Raw genomic sequence first — 21,548 nt, forward strand, 5'->3', positions numbered from 1 at the left:
TCGAGATCGAGTCGCCGCGCGTGAAAGTAACAGGCTTGGTCCATCTGATTTTATTCCAGACACCATCAGCGTATGCACGAGCGCGCCGTGAAATGAACAAAATAAAGCAAAACGGCGCGCCGAGCGCAGCTCTCACTCATCTGCCACGATATCCGCATCAAGATTGGCGTCAAGACTTATTGCATTCCGCATGAAACATGCAATTCCGTCAAATTTATTAATTCTATGCATACAACCGTGTGTTTTACAAGAGATGAAAAAGATATTTGCATTAGTTCCCTAATTTTAGATATGTAATTAAACATGTTCGAAGAAATATTTTACAATATTAGTTGGACCTTTACTTCCAGATATTTTTACACATTCTCATCAGGAAGAAAGATACGAGAATGAACTAAAAAAAGATATGGATGACCGAGTACTCATATATGAGCGGCGTAGTTTCGTGAAACTTAAAAGGAAATAGTGAACGTTTCTTATCTCATTCACACGGTCCATCGACGTGCCGGTTCAAGCAGACCGGTTACGAGACCTTACTTCCGCTTTCCATCGCGGCCGGCACGCCTCATCCGGTAGATCTTACCGGACATTTGCCGTGATCCGGATTTCTTCCGTTTTCCAGCGCCGCGGCCGTGATTCCATGTTAAGACGATACCGTACAAAAGACGGAAAATATCTTAAACGTTCAATTAGCGCCGCGCTAAATAAAGGACGTGCGGAGCAACGGCGCGCAGAAAAGCTCATAACGAAATTAATTGGCGAGCGCGGAATTAATTAGAGACGGGGGATTCATCACCGGTAGAGAAAAGGTAGCGCGCCGTCCCATATTCTCATAGAATTTCAAGATAAAGCAGTCACACATCGTCCATCGTCGCGGTGCATCTGTAATTTACATCGGCTTCTTTCACATATTAACTTTCTACAATCATCTAAAACGGCGAGGACAATATATTATTATGTAATTTTAAATTTATCTGCTTACTTAGTGATAATTGATTGACTTTAGACGATCTAAGTAAGTTGTGCCAGAATCAAATAGAAATCTAATGTTAAGTATTGCATATATAAAAAATACTTGAATAATCAGAATACACGTATATAAAAAATATGTACTATTAAAATGTGCACATAAATAAAACTGTATAATATATATATGCAGTTATATAAATAATTATATGTCAAAATCAGACGCAAGTTAAATAGATTGTGTAAAATAAACTTTAAACATTTATATTAAGTAATAAATGCGCTATATTCAGAAAACAAACATAAAAATCATTGTTCGCAACATGCCGATACATAGAAATAGAAAATAAGAGCTTTCTATTGTACGTGTTTTAATTATGTAGCGCGCCGCGTAAAGCATATTATCTTAATGACATGGTAAACCTTCAAAATTGCCTCGTCCGTGTAAATTTCCGCGTCTTAATCCGCCAGATTTTCACGTACATCGCAGTTTGTGATGACGTGTATATAATTACGTTGAAAGGAACACGGTAGAAAAGAAGCAGGAAGCTGTCGCTCATCGAACGAAAGTAAAGTACAAAAATAAACACAAAAGGGAAACCGGTTTGCAGTACTTACACCGAAGAGAAAGGAGTGCAAACGTCAAAGGCAGCATAAAGGATCGCTTATTATAATATTAGTGACTAAAACGCGTATTTAAAATATATGTATATAGGTCGTAAAGTTAATAGGATCCTCATTGTCGGATCAGAGCGGATCAGGTCCAATGCGACAATGTGACTTTTTGCTCTAAAAAAGACTCGCTCTGCAATGCTAAAAGGCTTTTGCAAAACAGGTACAGGTTTCGCGTTCTTTTCACGCGTCTCGTAAATTTTAAAAGATTAACATCTCTCGCGTTTTCGCGGTAACATAAAAGCGACAGTCGCCGCTCACATGAGAGAAAGAAAGTACCAAGCTGGATCGAAGAGATGATATAAGTAATCGTATTAAGGAACAATCTTGTGCATACATCTATGAGCTTGCCTTTCATTTAGCGATTGATGCTAAAATAAATCATTCGGAACATTAGCGCCTGTTAGGTTGTCAAGTTTTTATTTTTTGACTTGCAGCTATCAATAATGTTAGACGAATAATATTGATTTAAAAACAGATTTTGTTTAACTTACAATTAGTGAATTAGGGAGTGAAAGTGTATATATATGAAATGTACAAGCGTGTTTTTTTCTGTTTTGCAATATAAAGAAAGAAATCGTTATAATTAACTCGTAATTTTCTCATTAGATACAAAAGAACATAACACGGCGCATAAATATAAAAATGTTATAATATACAGAACAATACTTATTTATAAGGAGTTTTAATTATGGGATTTATGCTTTAAGTGAAATTGGAATAGACAAAGATGTTACGAAAAATTTGCAATATTTCAAGCAAAATTTAATATTATTTCAAATTATTTACATAATTTTTATTTATATCAGATATTTTATTTAAAAGCATTTAATTAGTCATATTTTACAACAATATTTTTATTTACAATTCAACTTTGAATTTTAAACCTTTTAAGCAATTCAGACATTTACTCACAACTCTATAGATTAAAATCTTTCTTTAAAATCATTAACTCCTTATGGATACTCCTCATATTATCTGTTATTTATCTGTGGATACGTCAAATCAAAAGAATAGATTGAAAATAAAGGTAGATGAATTTCATTATATTTTAAATTATAAAGGAAATTTATTTTATAGTCTTATATATAATAAAAAATTAATATTTTGATTTGTAATTTTGGAATTTAACTAAGGGTAAAATAATTAACATTAAAACATATAATATAAAAAATTGATCGCAAAATCTTAACTTAACTCTTTTTGTAAATAATCGGTACAATAATAAATATAAAAACAGTGTTTGATATCCGAGATGCTCTATACAATTAATTATTTAATTTGCTAGGACTAAAAGAAGCCGCGTCAATTCAACAACAAGAAGAAAATAACAAGAAAAAAACAGTACATCTTATGTGTATAAATAGCACCAGTTCTTCAGTTTGATTGCGTTTGCTGTATTTTATCCTTTAAATTGTTTAGTTCCAAAAGTGCCGCTGTTAGTATTGGTCTCATCTTGCTGCGGCTGCTGCACCTGATCCGACTCGTAAGCGGAGTACTGATAACTGTGCAATCGAGGTGTCTGAGGAGCGACAACGAAACCTTCACTCTGATAAGAACCCGGCTGACTCTGATACGTCCCGTAATTCTGTTCCTGCTTGTTGCCGGACTGACTGTAAGTGCCGCCGTAACTCTGCGACGCGTCATAATTGCCGTATTTGACAGATTGACCTGCCGATTGATTGCTGCTCACGCGAGCGCGATGATTACTTTCGGGCGATATGTACGTCGCTGCTTGAGAATGATTCCGCGACGCCGGTTTTTGAGCGTAAGCGTTCGAGTACTTTGCATTCTTACTCGAAGCTTTCTGAGACGACGCGCCCTGCTGCTTCATTTGTTCCCCATTGACTTTGGCGATTCCGACGGAATCGATCACGTAGGTGACACCGCCGGTTTTGCTCCTCGCGTCTGAAAGAATCATGTACGACGGCGCGTTTGGATTGTAAGCACCCTGGTTCTCGTACGATCCATCGTTGGCATAGTTCAGAGTGTCCCTGCTATTCTCATAGGAATGACCGGATTGCTGTCGCGCGTTCTGCGCCAGTAGATCGGCCAACGCCTGGCTAGTCATCTGCTCAACCTGCTGAGCCCTGACGTACGCAGTGGGCAGCGAATAATCCGGACTTACAGACTGCCCCCCTACGTTGATGACTCCATACGTCGTCCTCGGCAAGGAAATCGGCAGATTCAGATTTTTCACTTGAACTCCCGCGAGTTGGTTGTACGGACTGGCCAATTTGTACGTGCTGGATTGCACGTCGAGGTCCCGCGAGTTTCCGGCTATGTAGTTTCCGCCGTCCACGAACTGAGGCGCGTTTTGGCTCGTCCCGTCCACGTTCGCTCTCTCACCCTTTTTATCCGCGTCCTGCTTATCGCCCTCCGCAACGGGAACTTGCGATGTCTCGCGATAGTCGATCCCTGACGACGACGGCGGCGGCGGCGGCGGTGGCAGGAACAGGGCGTGAGTGAAGTAATGAGGGTAGTAATAGGGCGGCTGGTAGTAATAGTTTGGATACGACGGCACTGGATACGACGCCGGATTCACCGCGTACGAGGCGGGATATGAATTATAGGCGGGATACGGCACGTTAGCGTAGACATAGGCCTCGCCGCTGTTGTGGTACGAGGGATAGACGTATGAGGGTGTGCTGTTTGTGAGATACGGATTATTATCGGGATAAGAAGAAGCCCTTTGGTAATTGCTGCTGTAGCTGGAGCTGTAGGTGTCCTTGGCGTCGACTTTCGGCGCGTACAGTTCCGATGTTAATTGAGAGTTTGCTTCTCCCTCGGTGCCTCGCTTAAATAATTTAAGGCTGTAAGGGTAGATCGGATGTATCGGTAGAAATGGCTCGTCATTAGGATTCTGTGGCCGAGCGAAAATTGCTGGTGACAGCAAGCAGAGCAGTATCTGTAATTAAACATTTGTATTCATATATTTAATAAAATACACAATTGCCAATTTTATATATAATTATATCAATTAAAAATAAATTATATACATATATTTTTTTATTGTTGCATTAGTAAAAGATACCATTACAATTATTTTGTAATATCTATCAATATATAATTAATATAAGTATTATATAATTATGTGTAAAAATATAATTCTCAGTATTTGTTATTATAATATAATCAATATGTGAAAAAATACATTTAAATAATAATATCATATTTATATGCAAGTTCTATTTCTTTGTTAATAAATAATTTAAAATATTTTTTATTATATTATAATTGGTTTGATGCATATATATATGTACAATAAAAACGAAAACTCTCGGAACAAAAATATAAATATATATATCATTACATTTAAAAGCATTTTAAAACATAAAGTTTCCTTAAAATACCTGTCTATAATTAGACCGTGTAAAAAGAATCAGACACCATGTTTAATTAGCATTAAATACAATAGCATTAAATAAAATACGGAATCTTTTACATTTAATTAACACATTTATTACAATTAGTATAACAGTTTATACTAATCAGTCGTTCCATCTCCGCTGCAGTTCACCTGTTGCCGTCGGAGATTGGCTACGAAGCTATATGCTATCTTCCGTTTAATCGTTATTTTATCCGGCACCTTGTCCACACTAGCAATTTTGCAGATCAGACCAACGCGACGGTTCCACCTTTAATGACACATCGGCCGACATTGAATTTCTCCTTTATACCCGGCCACCGGAAAAATTGCGGAAACTAGTTTAACATTTCTCTGCTCTTACATATAGGCAACTGGAAGTGATAGTGCACGCTTCGACGGCGCAGTGAAAATGTATAGAATGCCGTTCGATCGCCGTCAAATGGCGAATGTGACAGGCTGATCCGTCATTACCCGGTAGTGCAATAGATATCGGGCTATCGTGTATCTTCTACCGGACATTTTGAGGAAACGAGCAAAATTCTGTGTCCTCCCAGCGAGACAAACGATTATTAAATAATTATTAACTGAGCTACTGTGACGATATGTAACCAACATTTTTGTCGACCATTGAAACATATTTGACAACGCATGATTTTCGCGAAAGTCCGAGTTGGACTGACTAAAAGTGACCGGTCGGAAAACAAGACGATGGCCGCTCAAGATCGAACGAACCAGGAAGTGGAGCGCCCTCCGGCATCCTCAAGCAAGATCTTTTCAATCTCGCTCGAACAACGCCTTTCGCGATGACGCTCTCGTATGCCTTTGAAAACGTCGATTTACTTTACTTTCACCCATGCGCCGTCTCCCATCAGCGAATATCTTTATCAGGCAGATCACATCCGTGATAACAACATTTGATATGGACGATTGCGTCCTCGCGACATCCGGGAAAATGTAATTCTTGGTGTCGTTGTCGATTTCTCTTAATTTAGATAAAGTGCCAAGTTTTTACTTGGTTCATATACCAAATAAATATATATCTTTAATAAGACGCGGCTCGTTAAGTACTCAATAAATAATGTGAATGTGATGAACCTGTTTTAGAGTTTCATGATAAATAATATTAATATGTATATTAGCATATATGGTTTAATTTTTCTAAATTTTTATTAAATGTTTATTAAAAATGCGAAAGATTTCTTTTCAGAAACCGATTTTAAAAAATTAGCACAAATAAATTAAAGAAAATCTTACATTACATATCGTCGTTACTCAACTACAAACTCCATCTTCTTATAAGTTTAAAATTTTTCCGCAAATATCCCTTTATTGCTAACTGCTACATTACCTCTCGCTGCACATACTCGAATCTCGTTCAATTACTTCATTGGAAAAAAGGTCTCGTATTACAGGTCGGTACGTCACAAAAGTGAATCTCCCAGTCGCCTGACAGGCTGGACACTCGCAAGTCCGAGATCAAGTCAGAGATGCGTGACGGGGTCCACCCGGGGGAACGCCTTCGCGAAGAGTAAGAGCGAACTTTTCCCGCTCTCGCCATGTCGGGCATGAGAGTGAGAGAAGCCCGAGCGTGTCTCTCGCAAAACCAGTCAGAAAATAGTGAAACGTTTGCGTTTTCTATATTTGCGAGATACCCTGATTGGGTTGGGCAACGCGTGGGGGACGTCATACATCTCGGATTACACATCCGAGGAGCCAGGTCATACGTACGGCTCTCTCGTGTCATGTCACGTCGTGCCGTGCGGTCCTCGCGGCGTGCGTATACACACACACACACACACACACACACACGTGTTCAGTGCATACGAGCAGAAATTGGGTCAGATGCGCGAAAGAAATAACGCGCGCGACTAACTAAAGTCGCTTTCTTACGCGGTCAATCTCCTTGGCCGTGTAATCATGTAAAAAACTCGATTAACGAAAACAACCGATCACTTGGCCGTGCAAATTGTTGATTGATAGATCGCGATTTCCACGATCCATTAATCAGCCTGATATTTAATCGGGCGTAGCATTATTTATATAAGGTTAAAATTAAATTAAATTAAATTAAACTATGCTAATGTTTCACATAACGTTTAAAAACATATTTAATCTATAATTATTAATTAAAAACATATTAAATCTATATGTTATAAATTGTTTTATAATTTCTTTAATTTATAAAAAATATCAGATCAATATAAGTCAAATAGAAAGATAAAGCTGTAAAATAAAAATATTTAATTAGTAATTATTTTGCTAATTTTATAAATATTAATAATTATAATTTTGTTATTTATTATTTTAAATAAAACGATACATTGAGCTTCATGTGTAACACTTTCGGTACGTAATATAAGCTAACAGGATATATTATTTTTTTGCTTATTATTTTATTATGTTGCATAATTTCACTTTTAATGCTAGTTATTAGTGCTATCTATACATGTATGTAATATCAGAAAAAAAGAAATTAAACATTACATTATCAATTCCTACGTGCATTAGCCGTTCAATAAATCTAACCAGCCAACGTTTCTGCCGGCAATCACTTTCTCAAATAAATATATAAAGGTTTAGAAAGGTATCTCTTACTCACCCCGACCCATCCTGGCCTTGGAGTAAAAGCGATCCCGTTTCTGTCCGTTGGGCGGACTTGTGCTTTTATTATGTTTCATGTATGGTTATACCGTTGCCGTTCGTGCGGTCAATAACTTTCACAGTAATGCCGCGGATAAAAGCAGAAGAAGCAGCACCAGTCGTTGCCAGATACATCAATTATTCCGACGGACAACAATGCCCACGACAGAATTCATTCAAGTGTTTTTCGATACGGGTATTACCTTCCATCGCGCGTGTCGAATCAATTATCTATACTATTTGCGAAAATAGACTTGTAAACACGTGCGAAAGTAAACCAGCGCTCTATATAATTTAATTGCAACTGATTTAATTGCAATTAATTAAGATAATTAGGATCATAATTTATATTATTCTTGTCGATCTCGTGATACACTTTCACTTTTCCGATCTCTTTGATCATCTCAATTATAGTGCGTGTTTAATCATCATTAAGAGGCGAAACATTGGCGCATCTACGCGCGCCGCTACGTGCAATGTGCAACATGAAGGCGAAATTTATTGGCAATATTCTTCGCGACTTGAGAAACTCGAATTTGAATTTTTACTATTCGAGATTTATGAGCGGTCGATCGTAAATATCGCTAAATCAATTACCGATCGTTAATTTATCAATATCGCAGTCACGATCAGTCTTGAAGATTTAAAGTGGGTTTTCTGGTGTGCGTTGGAAAATCAACTCATTTATTACAAAAGAGATATAAAACTATGTAACAAAAAAATCACAATTATCAGTGATAAGGGATAACAGGAAGGAATATACTACAACATCTGTCAGAGATATAAATACAGATAACAATTTAAGTACGATTACAGTACAGATTTCTATCGCTATATAAATCGTACAATAGAAAATTTAAATATATGTATAAAAGTAGAGAAATATAAGTGTATATTTCTTTACTTTTACTCTCAACAGCATACGTGGTCTCCTACCTTGAAAATACTATTGCTACTTTTCATGGCAAGATCGAGTCAGCATAAGATTAGGTAATTATTAATTTCAAATTTACGACGCATTTGACGTTGAATTACCCGTTCGTCACGAGACCCAAACACGGATCTTGTAATTATAATCCTAAGCCGTTATCGAATCCTGGCAATGTGACAAGACATATGGAAAAATTTACAAAACGTATATTAATGTTTTCCATTTGGAACCGAGTACGAGATCGTGTCATACTTCGCGCTACCTACATTGTAAAATTTCGTTTCTGGAGCGTATCCGAGATATCTCGGACTTACGCTAGCGTAAGCTCCGTGCGAGTCCGCGGGTGTCCCGTGGGAGCTAGATGAGCTATAATACATGGGCGTGTAACCATGGCTTCCGGTGTGAATTACAATAGGGCTGGAACCGGCCCCCACGTAGTTCGAACTGACGGAGTAGGCACCGCCGGCGCCGCCGGGATAAGCGGAACCGGAAGAGCCTCCGTGGCTGATACTCGGTGTCGCGTAGGAGACGCTGGGGCTGGAGTAGCTGGAGCTGCTGCTAGACGAATGGGACGGCAAGTAATTCGTGTGTGAGATAGCGTTGGACGATGCCGAGTTCGAGTAAGATCCCGAGGCAATCGGTAGCTCGTAGTTGGAACCGCCGGATGATACGCTCGAGAATCCGGGGTGAGTGCTGGCGGAGCCATAAGATCCTGAAGAACCGGGATAACTGGATGATCCAGCACTAGACGACAACGCGGAGATTCCATGAGATCCGGAACTAATTGGAAAAGCGTACGCGGATGATGCTCCGTGAATGCCCGACGTTGGGAAACTGTAACTGGGGGAACCACTGTGTGAACCACTGGCGATAATCAAACCGCCTGTTACAGCGTGCGAAGGACTCGAGGATGCGGAGTGAACAGGAAGACTGTAACTGGACGAAGAGCCTGAGGAAAGACCATGCTGCGGTGCCAGAACGATTTGAAGACCAAGGTTAGATGCCCCTCCGTTGCTGTAAGCCGAGAGTCCGTGACCGCCGGAAGCGTAGACCGGCGCGCTGCTCGACGAGCTGGAGCCGGATGTGCTTGCGCCACCGCCACCGTGGACTCCGAAGGTAACGGGACCGGTTTTCGCTGGAGTGAAGAGTCCGTTGCTACTTCCGCCGCTTCCCAGACTCGCTATGCTGGGCACGGAGTAGGTACTCTGAGCCGAGTGTCCGCCCAAAGAGACACTCTGGTGACTCAGGCCATTATGGCTCAATCCGGGCGATTGGTATCCGGACCCGAGACTGAGACCACCGGACGACGCTAAGGAATATCCGTGGCCGATGGAACCGCCCGAGTTGAGGAGGCCACCGTGCCCCAGAGATCCATAGCCACCAGACGATCCACTAATCTCGTAACTCGCGTGAACGGGAGCCGAATAAGAGGAGGAAGATCCCGACGGGAAAGTCACCGAGTGATCGTTGGTGCCGCGCTTGTCCTTCGGCTGCAATAGAAGTCGAGACGGCAGATTTTCATTGCAGTAGACCCCGCAGGCGAAAGCCACCAGAAACACCTACGCGATCAGATCAGTTATTATCGCACTTCGTCGTACATCACTTTCTAGGGTGACCCACTTTCATGGGCTTGATCGGTTTGCGTGAAAGTAGAATACAAAATTGTTGGCCAATTACCCGAATTATAATTAAACTGCTTAAGCTATGAATAGTCGTATTAACTGAACAAAAAGCAGATCAATTCTAATTAGTCAGCGGAGTATATGGATATTAATTGAATGACCAATCACATAATTATGCAGTGTTGGAGTTAATAGTCGATTATTAATGTGATATGTAACCTAACAATGGTTAGATGAGCAGTTACATAATAACTACATTGTAATAATTAGTGTTATTATCACTTAGTTTAATATTCGTAGGAGAGTATTTAATTGCAGTTTGAACTAGATAGATACAAGCGCTTTAAATTTAACATTAAATTTATAAAATGTTATGTAGTATAAAGATTTTAAGTAATAATAGGTAATTAATTAGTTTAACTCAATTCTCTCTTAGTTCTTCTATAACTAGAGATTATGGATAATATATACATATAATTAATAATTATTAAAAAGTGCTAAAAGATCTAAAAAGCTATAAACTATATACATAATTAAATTTATTATAATACTTAATAAATAAATTACAATACACAAATGGTTTTATTATAATAATAATTTTATGCAAATGATATTTTTGTGTAAACTGTTTGCTATAAATTTTAATTTTAAGAGATTAATTTCTTGTAAGCTTTCAAGCTTCAATATTAAACTTTATAATTTCTAAATATTTACTTATCTGAATATTTATTAATAAATAAAAAGTTTTAATGCAGTCATCGACTTTGTTAAACACTTTGCACGCAAAAAATTGTAATTTTACGGACATAATACGTATAAAACACACACAGAAATAGAACACTGATTGGTATAGACAGAAATTAAAGCTGTAAATTGTCGCGAACACTCGTGAAGATGTGATACTTACAATAAACCGCATGCTTGATGAAATGCGGTTGCTCTTGTAACTTTCCCGTAACTTGGTAGCAGCCAGTGGTCGAATGATATTATGGTCTCTGGTGCCATTGCTAGCAAGAAGAAAGGTTTTATACATGGATCCCCTCTCATACGGCAAAAGAAAGGTCTAGGTGAAGGTAAGGCTCCCCGCGCTGATATGTCGAGCGCGTCGCATCGTCGCCGTTTGGCACAGATAGTATAGTCAACTGCGACGCGGGAAATACTCGCGTGTGTTTTGCAAATCAGATCTCACCTATGGGTGAAAAGCGAGCCCATTCAATCCTCCTCCGCAATATTTTCCTCGCCAAATAGAAGAAACTACAACATCCTCTCGAAGAAATTAACAACCTGTCTGAAAAAAAATGAAAAAAAGAGGAACTCGAAACTCATTGGCGAACAGTGTCAACCGAGTGGACACATAAAGAAATTCGAAAAGATTTATCGCTTCTCTTGCGTAACAAATTAAAATTTTGCCCCTTATTTCTTGTTTCCCCTACTTGTAAAGCATTTCGAGAAAGTACCTAAAGGTCAACTACCTACTGTACTTCCTGTTCGGGATATTTTCAATTACAGGCTCTTTTGTATTCTTCCTTGTATATTTCCATACGCGATATCGTGCAATCCTAATCAAGACAATCTCGGAAGGCCAGCGGTAGTAGGATACGCTAAGCCGTTTTTAATTACTACACTCTTGCAGAACTGGCGATCTATAATTTCAATGCGATAAGAGTTACTATAGTGTCGAGTCACTCTATTCCACTTTTTCTTCAAGATATTTTATTTCGTTTTATTCTTCAGTGCAATTAATTACTATAGACAGGCGGAAGCACTGTCTGGTCAAGCATCGAGAGAAAACGCTATTATTTGCCCGAATCACAGAAAAATATCTAAATCATTTTGCATTCTTCACTTTCGATTTGAACTCGCAAGAGATGCATCAAATCCAAAGAAAGTAAGTACAACATATGTCGCGAATTAAGCCATAATACGTGTGCCGTTATTACTCATAAATTCTAGCAATTATTTTTATTAATTACGCTTAGTGAAAGGCAAAATAATAATAGTTATAAATGATTATATTATAATTTTGTATTTTAGAAATCTACTTTTCCGGTATTCTTAATTCCGGTATAGTTCTTGTCCAAATTTTAATTATTTATTTATTCTTCCGGATATTTAATTTCTGGTAATGTTTCTTTCATGCATTAAACTCTATCAGCGTGTAGCTTTCTGGAACGTTTATAACTGCCGTTTTCACGGCTCACGTCAAACTGACAAAAAACGCTGTTAAACGAATTATTGCGTTTAAAAGATAAAGCATTTTCTCGTGCGTGCATTTATTCAATTTATCTTTAGCATACTTATTTTTTAAATTAAATTTTAAATCTCTTTATCAACTTATTGAAATTCAGTTGTCTTGTGTCGTAAAATGCAAAAACCAGTGTATCTAATTGTAAGAAAGAGATACAGCAAAAAAATAAAATAGATCTGCTAATCCCATTATTTATTGTAAAAGTTAAAGCCAAATCCCCGCCGTGCATTTTAAGCAAAACAAAGCAAAATATTTAACAAAATTTTAAAGTTTCTTAGATTTGCTACGTATTTAGTATCTGCCTTCAGTATTAAACATTTCCTTCCGTGTTCTGGATTTAGAGAAATATAGAGAACTTTATCTTACAATTAATATCGATTGCAAGAAAGTGTAAGATAAACATCTCGCAACATCAAGTATTATGCTTGCAAGTTAGCTTCGTTCATCAGTTTTTACAAAGAATTAGGACGTGAAAGATGTTGACCCTCGCTGACAAATATTTTTGAACCGCGCGTATGAAAAAAGATGAGCTACTGCCATGTATTGAAAGCTGATCGATATTCGAAAGTAAAATAAACGTTTAGGAAAATTAATGAAAAAGTTACCACATCTTGTTCCTCGTTTTTGCGCTTTTGTATAATAAACATATCATCGTACATACAGAAATAAACGCAGTCATAAGAAGATAATTGTGACCATTCTCTCAGCAATACATCTAACTTCTTCCAACATGCTAAATTATAGCATCTGAAAACATTCGATCGTTTTACTTTCACTAGCAAGATGAAGAAAGAGACTGTTGCTTACGGCTATCATCCAATTGAAAAGGCAAGGAATTACGAGAATTCTTAAGACAATCGTCGCGGACTACTTCCGCGAAAAAGAGATAGAAGATAAGAAAAATAAGGATGATAAGTTGATAATGCCTCAGTTTTAATTTTGATAAAATTATATTTAAAATGTATGCAATCATTTTATGTCATTTTTATAATTTTTTCTAATATGGATATTAGTTTTGTATCTTATTTATCCAAATGCTAATTTCAACTTATATGTTTGCTAAGATTTACAATGCGGCGACTGTAAATATTGTATATATTTATGCAAGCTTATTAACATTTATATATGTACATGCAAATATATCATCAATGCATGTTAATTAATAACCGCAAATAAAACTTGTGATGAGATAGCTGCATCGAAAACTGCTTTGCCTTATCTTTATACAGTGCATATCTATGCGTAATATAGTATCCTTAAACGTCAGATATTATCGCACCTTTCGTGTGCTGCGAATAATATACCTGTCACGCCGTTAACATCTTGATAAGAGCTAAGTATAGTGCATATGTATTATTGTGTAAAACACGCATTAAAACGAAGCATTAAAGACAATGTTCCGCACAAACAAGGAAATGCTCAGATTTTGTTAGTAATATTAGTTCTTTCCGCTTAAATTGAAATTAAATTAAATTAAATTAAATTAGATAGATAAATTTATTAATCTTCTTGAGAATTATGTACATTTCTAAATTAAATTAAATTTAATATAAATACAAAATATAAAATATTTCATAGTTATCTTAAAATTATTTTATTTATATATATTAAGAGTAATCTACAATATATTTCAAATTTAATTAAAAAATTATTATTAATAATTATATTATTATAAAATTTGAAATTGTTAGAAAAAAATTATAATTTTAATAAAAGTTAAATAAAATATAATGAAATATTTTTATTTAAAATTTAATTAAATATAGAAATAAAACTAAATAAAAAACGTTTTATTTATTCAAAAATATTGCTTTTAAAATAGAATTTAAAATCTACTCTATTCGATAAAAAAAAATAAGTAGCCACAGTATTAAACTATACTAAAAAAGTACATATAATACATTTATGTTGTATTAAGCAATTTATATATTTTTAAATAAAGGCTAGTATATAAATAAATTGATAAAATAATATTAGAACATTGTTAAAGAAGTTAGTCTTAGAAGAAAATTGATTCTATCATTTATCAAGAAAACCATTTAGAATTAACGCTGCTTGGAAATGTGCCAATGTCAGTGATTCATTATTCTGTTTCATATATGATTTCGGATAAAAGTCATCTTAAAATCGCTTTCGCTTTTCGTGCGTTCTCATCATTTTATTATAATTTTCTTGCACCGTCACACACAACTCCTTTTTCGCACTCAACTTAACTCTTTCATTAGAACGTATGATTCTTTAAATCCATTACCTGGCAATACTTTCGTCTTTTACTTTCTTGTCACTTAAGATTTGTCTTCCCTTTTTCATATTCAACAATTCCTTCACTTTCCCACTAACTTTTTCCCACTGCTTCCCACTTTTTTTTATATGTTTATAAATCTCTTTACATCTTACTTCCTCGTCTTTCTTGTTAATTTAGTCGTGAGCATTGCCGGAACTCTCGCTTTCTCGCTATTAGACTATTTCAAACAGTTGGTATTTAACTGTCCATAATAATTGAAAGAGTATTGAATAAAAAGAACGTAATTGCCTAGTTTGTGTGTAACAAGAGCAATTTATATAACTGACAATGAAAAATGCAAGATTTCTTAAATAGGGTTCAAAATGTCCGAGAAACTTTATGCGAGTTCGTATAAAATAAAGTGACAAAAGTGCAGCGGAATAAAACGGAAACCGGGCAGTAGAATATGGGTCACTTGCGGAAAGTGAGTTGATAACAGGTTTAATGCGACAAGCCTGCTGGGCTCTCAGGGTCAAGCCACGCTTTCGAGACTCTCGGTGACTTCGTGATTCTCCGGGCTCGAGATGTGCATGCTTGACCCCTCAAATACCGCTCGCAACTACGTTTGGGGAAACTACGTGGAAATCTGGTTTTCGTAACGGTATACGATTTAGTCATGTTTCACTTAGAAACTTCCTCGAGAATACCGACTAAATATTAACATAAGGGAGATGCAGTAACCTGTATGCATACACATATGCGTGCTATATAAATAAAAATGATTTACAGATGCATAGATACTGCTTTATTGTCTCCTGTAATAGGTGTTTTACGAAATTTCATCTTTTTTTCCAAGTGAACTCAGTAACTTCTTCAATTCTCTCTGTAATTTTGAATAAATTCAATTATCGTTTTTTCAAAAATATATGTTTCACATTTACATCGTAAATAACAATAAAACGTGATTAACAATATTAACAATATTCACAATAGAAAGTAATGCATTTTTATCTTATTTTGATTTTAAAAATTTTAGCGATCAAAAGAGGAATTATCGATTTCAATAAGAAAAAGAAGCGTAGATAATCGGAAAGGATTAGAAAGCGTCAGCAGATTGTTAAATGAATATAAAGCGCCTCTATTCGGTTATCTGAAGATCTCGATCTGTGGATTCCATTCGATGATCTAGAACTTGACAGCAGCAGCACGTGTCTTTCCTCATCTCCTAATAAGAACCTGAAGGATTACGAAATCGTCCGGGAATCTCCTACACCTGCGAGCAAACGTCATGCATGCTTAGGATTGCTCGGATAATCCGACTGCGTTGACCGTGGTTGGAATTATCGAATGACTTTCGAGGTCAGAATCGAACGGCGTGGCGATGAGGATCGTGCCCGATGGTCACGAATGCACAGGTGAGAGTTTCCTCGCGTAGATCCATTCGAGGCCGGAAGTGGCAGTAATTCATTTCCTCGGTTCAGCTTTCCATCGCGATAATTTGAGATGCGCCACATGCATATCACGGTCTATCTGCAATTAGATTAACGTTATGTATAATGCATTTTATAATTAGACGCACGTGTTCAGCCATTTTGCAGTTCCTTAATAGTGCTGCTCATGCTCAAACTACATTCCAATATTGATTTTATTAATTGACCTAATTGAAAGTAGATTAATTATAAGCATTAAACTAAAAACGAGACGCTATAAAAAAAAAACACTTTCCAAAGTAAAAAAAATATTTACGTGTTCAGCCGTTTGCAGTTCCTTAATAGTGCTGCTCATGCTCAAACTACGTTTCAATATCGATTTTGTTAATTGACCTGATTGAAAGTAGATTAATTGTAAGCATTAAACTAAAAACGAGACGCTATCAAAGAAGAAACACTTTCCAAAGTAAAAAAAATATTTATTTGACAAAATAAATAGAACATGTGTATTTACATATGTAGATAAATCTAAGATAAATCTAAGACGGCAGAAGAAGTACGTATGAGATTCCGCAATCATCATTTATATACTAATATTATTAAATCGATCAGCAAATTATTTATTATATTATGTATATATAATAATATATACAATATTATTATATATGCACACACACATACATACATTAACTTATATAATCCAACAATAGGACAAAGTGAAAGGAACACTATATTAAAAAAATCAACGAATATCCCTATTCTATAACTAACACTTCAAACGTTCGTATGAATGGCGAAGTTTTTTCTACGTGTGATCGACAACTAGGAACGACGAGTGACGCTTAGAAACGCTCACTTGACATTCTTGTCACAGTACCCCAATTCCAATGAGACAATTGCGCTAATTATCACCTGCATAATGTCACTTTCTCAATGATGAATTTCGAAATCAGCGGATACGCAATGACAGATGGTACAGCGGATGTATGAGGCGTGTATTGAAGAATCATCGTAGTTATTCTTCAATAGCGAGAAACTTAAGTAGGCTAAGTATGTTAAACGTTATATAAAGAACTAGAGAAAGAGAAAAATAATCTCGTTTTCTAAAATTTAAAATATTAGAAATTATAAGTTTTGTCAGATTAGAGTCATGTATGTTATTCGAATTTATATAGGTACGTATAAACTTCTGTATACACGACTGTCTATAAAATTGTAAAGAAACTACAAATGTTGAAAATGTATCTGTTACAATTATACAAAACTTCTCATTTAACTCTACGTTATTTTTCATGATAAATCAAACAAAAATTAATAGTTTGCTAGAATGTATGAAATTCTAATAGATAAATATGAGCTAAATTTAAATTAAATCGTGCATCTACTTATAATTTTCTCATAACAATGCAATTCAGAAACAAAGAATGTTCTATGTCAACAGAAACAAATAAAACTCCCTATTGTAACGGATGATTAGCAGAGCGCAATTCTTTTTGTCAGCTTAAAACTCTTACTAAAAGAAGAAAATGAAATCTTTATGTGAAAAAGTTTAGCAGACGATGTAGCGCCGCGTCATTAGCACATCAAAATCACGATTGCGATAGTGACTCTTCTTTACCGTACTTTCTTCTTCAATCTCTCCTTCTCCCTTTTCCACACGAGTAGACAGTCAGCCACAGCACCGCGGATCGACTTGCGATCCATTTGAACGTCTCATTTCCATATTTTCGCCGGTCCCGTCTGCGTCGTGTACGAAGGCGCGTAATTCCACGGATAACTCGGCGACGTAGGCTTCTGCAGCTGATAAGCGATGTCCACGGGATAGTAGTACACCGGATAGACCGCTTTAACCGGTTTATAGAGAGCGGGATTGATCAATGCGTTCTGCACGCTGAACGTATGCTGCACGCTGGATGATACGGCCGGGGCGGTTTGCGCCGGATGCACTTGCGCGGGATACGCTGGTAGCAGGGGAGCGACGATCGGACGCACCGGTGTCGCGAAAGGAGCAACAGGTCGTATCGGATGAATTGGCAGGGCCACCGGTGTCAGAGCGAACCCCGGTCGATTTGATGACGAGGCGGGCGAGAGAGAAGGTATTGTCGTCGCTGGGGTCGAGGGTGCCGATCCCGGTACCGGTTTCTGAGGCGGTTCCGTGGGAATCGGTATCCCGAAATGGGTGGGCGATGTTTCGGGGGATTGCACAGGTCTGACGGAGCCAGATGTAAAGATGCTGGTGCCGTAGCTGGGAAAGTTGGTTCCCGTGATGAAAGACGGTACAAATCCACCGTAAAGGGGGATTCCCGCGGGAGATCCGGTCGTGGAAGAACCAGGCTGGTTAGAAGCGGGGTGCGATGACACTGCTTGGGCAATACCATCGCTCTTGGATGGTTGCAATGGGGATTGCGTAGTGAGTATTCCGGCCGTAGTTGTTGTAGTCGGAGTTTGCGTAGTGGTTGGAATACCGTAGTTAACGGGAAACCTCATGGGATTGACCGTAGTTTCTGGTAGGAAGGTAGACTGACTGAACGCGGTGTTTCCAGGACTAAAAGCTGCAGACTGCGGCGTTGTAAGAATATGTGAGTTCACTTGCTGGCTTATAGAGGCGAGAAGTTCCTGATTCTGAATGAAACCTGCTTGGTTCTGAGCATATCTTCTCGCCACGTTCGGGTTAGTCTGAGCTTGAGCAAGGGCCTGCTGCAATTGGACAATCAAACGATCTTTTTCTAGAGATTGAATTTGTTCTAGAGTGTTTCGAGGATCGAGCGTTCCCGACGCATACGACGGTAACGTGCCGCGGAATCCCTCAGGGCTCTGCGAAGTACTCTCGAACTGACTGTTCAGATTATGAATCGGATTGCCGACATCCTGAAACTGATCGTTGCTGGGCGCGAAGTCCTGATTGCTCGCGGGTGCGCCGTAAAGTTGCTGGATCGCCTGCGCGTTCTCGGCCAGGAAAAGCGCGGCGTCAGAAATTTGATTTTGAGCCTGCACGAAGTTCTGGCTCTGTAAGTTCGTATCGTGAATTTGTCCCCGACCTGGAATGCGTTGCGGATCGAAATTGTCCGTTGAAATATAAGTCGGCAGTTTCTGATTTTGTGGCGGTAAATAATTAGCGGTGTTCATGCCAAACGGCTCGTCATTCTGACTAGCGATCGGATTCACCTCCGCGAAATCAACGTTTCTGATCGGGCTTGGTACTTCCTGTTCCATCAGTCCTGTTCCACCGAAACCGATCGATTGCTGTTGACTGACGTCGTGCTGCAATTTGTCTCGATGTTGCTGCTGAGCATGATATCCGTGTGTCGTCGAACCGGACGTTGAGTGAATTGGCGGCCCATATTGCGTAAATGGTCTGCTTAACTGGCCAGGGACCTTGAATGCGATTTGACTTCTGGACGGATGCGTTTGGACGCGAAATCGAGCATTTGAAGAGATACGATTCGGCCTGTTATAGGTGTATCCGGATTCTCGTTTTCGCTGGACGTCGGATTGCTTGAAATTGGATTCAACTTCGATCTCGCCGAGATTCACTACTTCCAGCTTCGTGACTTGTGACTTTTGCACTTCGGCTTTCTGCTTAGCTTGAGTCAGCGAAAACACCAGTATGAGAACGTAGATGACCTAAGAGTAAATCAGATTTTCTTACACAAAGATAGCCAAACGTTTTAATATAAAACTAAAGATATAAGAGAAACAAAGTAAATATTTTAGCTAAATCACAAAATGTAATTATTTTATAAGTGATTTTTATCTAAATATATTTTTTAAATTAATTTTCTAAAATAATGAAATTTTATAACTGCAAAGAAAAGGCATAAACATTGTTTGAATATTATATTATTTATTTATAAATTAGTTTGCCTATCTCTCTTATATGTAAAAAATTTTCTTACAATCAATTTATACATAAAATATTAACGTAATGAAATTCTATGTTTCTTACAAAAATTAAAAGATCAAAATTTTACATTATATAGGCGAATCAATATGTGAATAGACAATACGATAATCCACATCAAAGAATGTTTTATTATTTTATTTACTGTATACTATTACATACCAGAAGTATCCGCATTTTCAAATTCGTACATATAATCCTTCTTGCACACTTAACACTGCACTGAGGCAATTCAGCTATCTTCTTCAACAGGAAACTACGCTATTTCCCATGGGGTCTCAACATTGAATTAGACTGCTCTACTCAAGAAACTAATTTGTTTGAGGATGGACAAGTCCGCGTCGACTAAGGCTACGGCCATACCAGCACATGTATAAATACAATCGGGTCGCGACCATCCACGAATTATAATAGACTTTCTTACGGGCTTTCATCGATCGAACTTAAGCAATACTGTTACGGATTCGTGATGTTATACATATCGATGCAAAGTACGTCGTATGTTCAGCGCGGTCCTGTAATCGAAATTTCGTATAGCCGCGGCTTACCGAAGTCTGTTATTCTCGATAACGTGATCATCATATAAATATATGTTTCTTTAAGAATAAAAAATTTTACAATAAAGATTTTGGTTAAGAAAAAGGATACATAACTATACTGTAATGATCTCTATTAGCATGCATGTGTGTATTATTTATTGTACATTAAAATTAGACGTACAATCTTTTAAAAACATCTAGATTGAATCAAAGGATGTGCTCTTTGGAGCTCAAGTGATAGAATCATTAATAACATTGCGCATAATTTAGCGGAATTAAGAAAAAAAACTTATCTGATCTTTCTAAAAACTTTCCCCAATAAATCTATGCGAAAAAAAAATAATGAAAAACGGCTAAAAGTCTGTGAAAGACCAAATTGGCCTATTAATTTCTACGAGAAGGCACAGAGGAAAGACATTTAAAATTGCAATATTTTAATGAAAATGTAAACGCGGGTCGCATTTCGCCCAAATACTTCATACCGCTTCATTCATCGTTGAGGTGATATGCATTTTGCTTTATATATGCACCCTATGAAAGAGCGGATAAAAAGTCGAAATTTGCGATCATCACTCTGCGCGCTTCGCATCCGTCCGTAAATTATGTCCTCAATAGGGAAATACGGTAAAGGAAACGAGCATCGTGAACTTCCGACGAGGTCATGACGGCGCGACGATGTCGTGCGAAACGCAGTGGACAACTCCGTCCTGCCATTCCGGTCACGTTCGCTCGGTCTCCTCTCTCAGTCTCCTTGCCCGGGTCTCTCAGTGAAAGTCAACGGGGGAACGGGCGAAATCTCGGGGAATACGGAATAAGCGTTCCCGTTTCCGTAGGGACATGTATTGTGTAACGCGTCGAGATTATGCGTAAATCGAACCGCCGCGCCGCGGCCGTGTCAGTTCCGACGCCTGCATGTATTACGCGGACACGATTTAATGTCGCGCGAAACAGAAATCGAGGATTGGATAACGTCGCGCTCGTCGACCTTCTTCGGCAACTGAATCC

At 37.7% G+C, this 21,548-nt stretch overlaps 3 protein-coding genes across 3 annotated transcripts; all 3 read right to left on the reverse strand.

The window, feature by feature from the left end:
* Window positions 1-3,040: 3,040 nt before the first annotated feature.
* On the reverse strand, window positions 3,041-5,877 carry LOC112463176. Its single transcript, XM_025029373.1, has 3 exons — window positions 5,849-5,877; window positions 5,159-5,276; window positions 3,041-4,546 (listed from the first exon to the last, which is right to left on the reverse strand). Exons 1-3 carry the CDS (start codon window positions 5,875-5,877, stop codon window positions 3,041-3,043), a joined length of 1,653 nt encoding a protein of 550 aa, XP_024885141.1.
* A 2,911-nt stretch (window positions 5,878-8,788) lies between these two features.
* LOC112463177 (keratin, type I cytoskeletal 9-like) lies at window positions 8,789-11,120 on the reverse strand. The gene is made up of 2 exons (XM_025029374.1): window positions 11,109-11,120; window positions 8,789-10,138 (listed from the first exon to the last, which is right to left on the reverse strand). Exons 1-2 carry the CDS (start codon window positions 11,118-11,120, stop codon window positions 8,789-8,791), a joined length of 1,362 nt encoding a protein of 453 aa, XP_024885142.1.
* Window positions 11,121-17,816: 6,696 nt separating this feature from the next.
* LOC112463178 lies at window positions 17,817-20,181 on the reverse strand. Its single transcript, XM_025029375.1, has 2 exons — window positions 20,167-20,181; window positions 17,817-19,727 (listed from the first exon to the last, which is right to left on the reverse strand). The coding sequence occupies exons 1-2, from the start codon at window positions 20,179-20,181 to the stop codon at window positions 17,817-17,819; spliced, it is 1,926 nt and encodes a 641-aa protein (XP_024885143.1).
* Between the last annotated feature and the right edge of the window lie 1,367 nt (window positions 20,182-21,548).

The sequence above is a fragment of the Temnothorax curvispinosus genome, unplaced genomic scaffold (assembly GCF_003070985.1).
Source record: "Temnothorax curvispinosus isolate PA1 unplaced genomic scaffold, ASM307098v1 QBEX01013120.1, whole genome shotgun sequence".
Lineage (NCBI taxonomy): Eukaryota > Metazoa > Arthropoda > Insecta > Hymenoptera > Formicidae > Temnothorax > Temnothorax curvispinosus.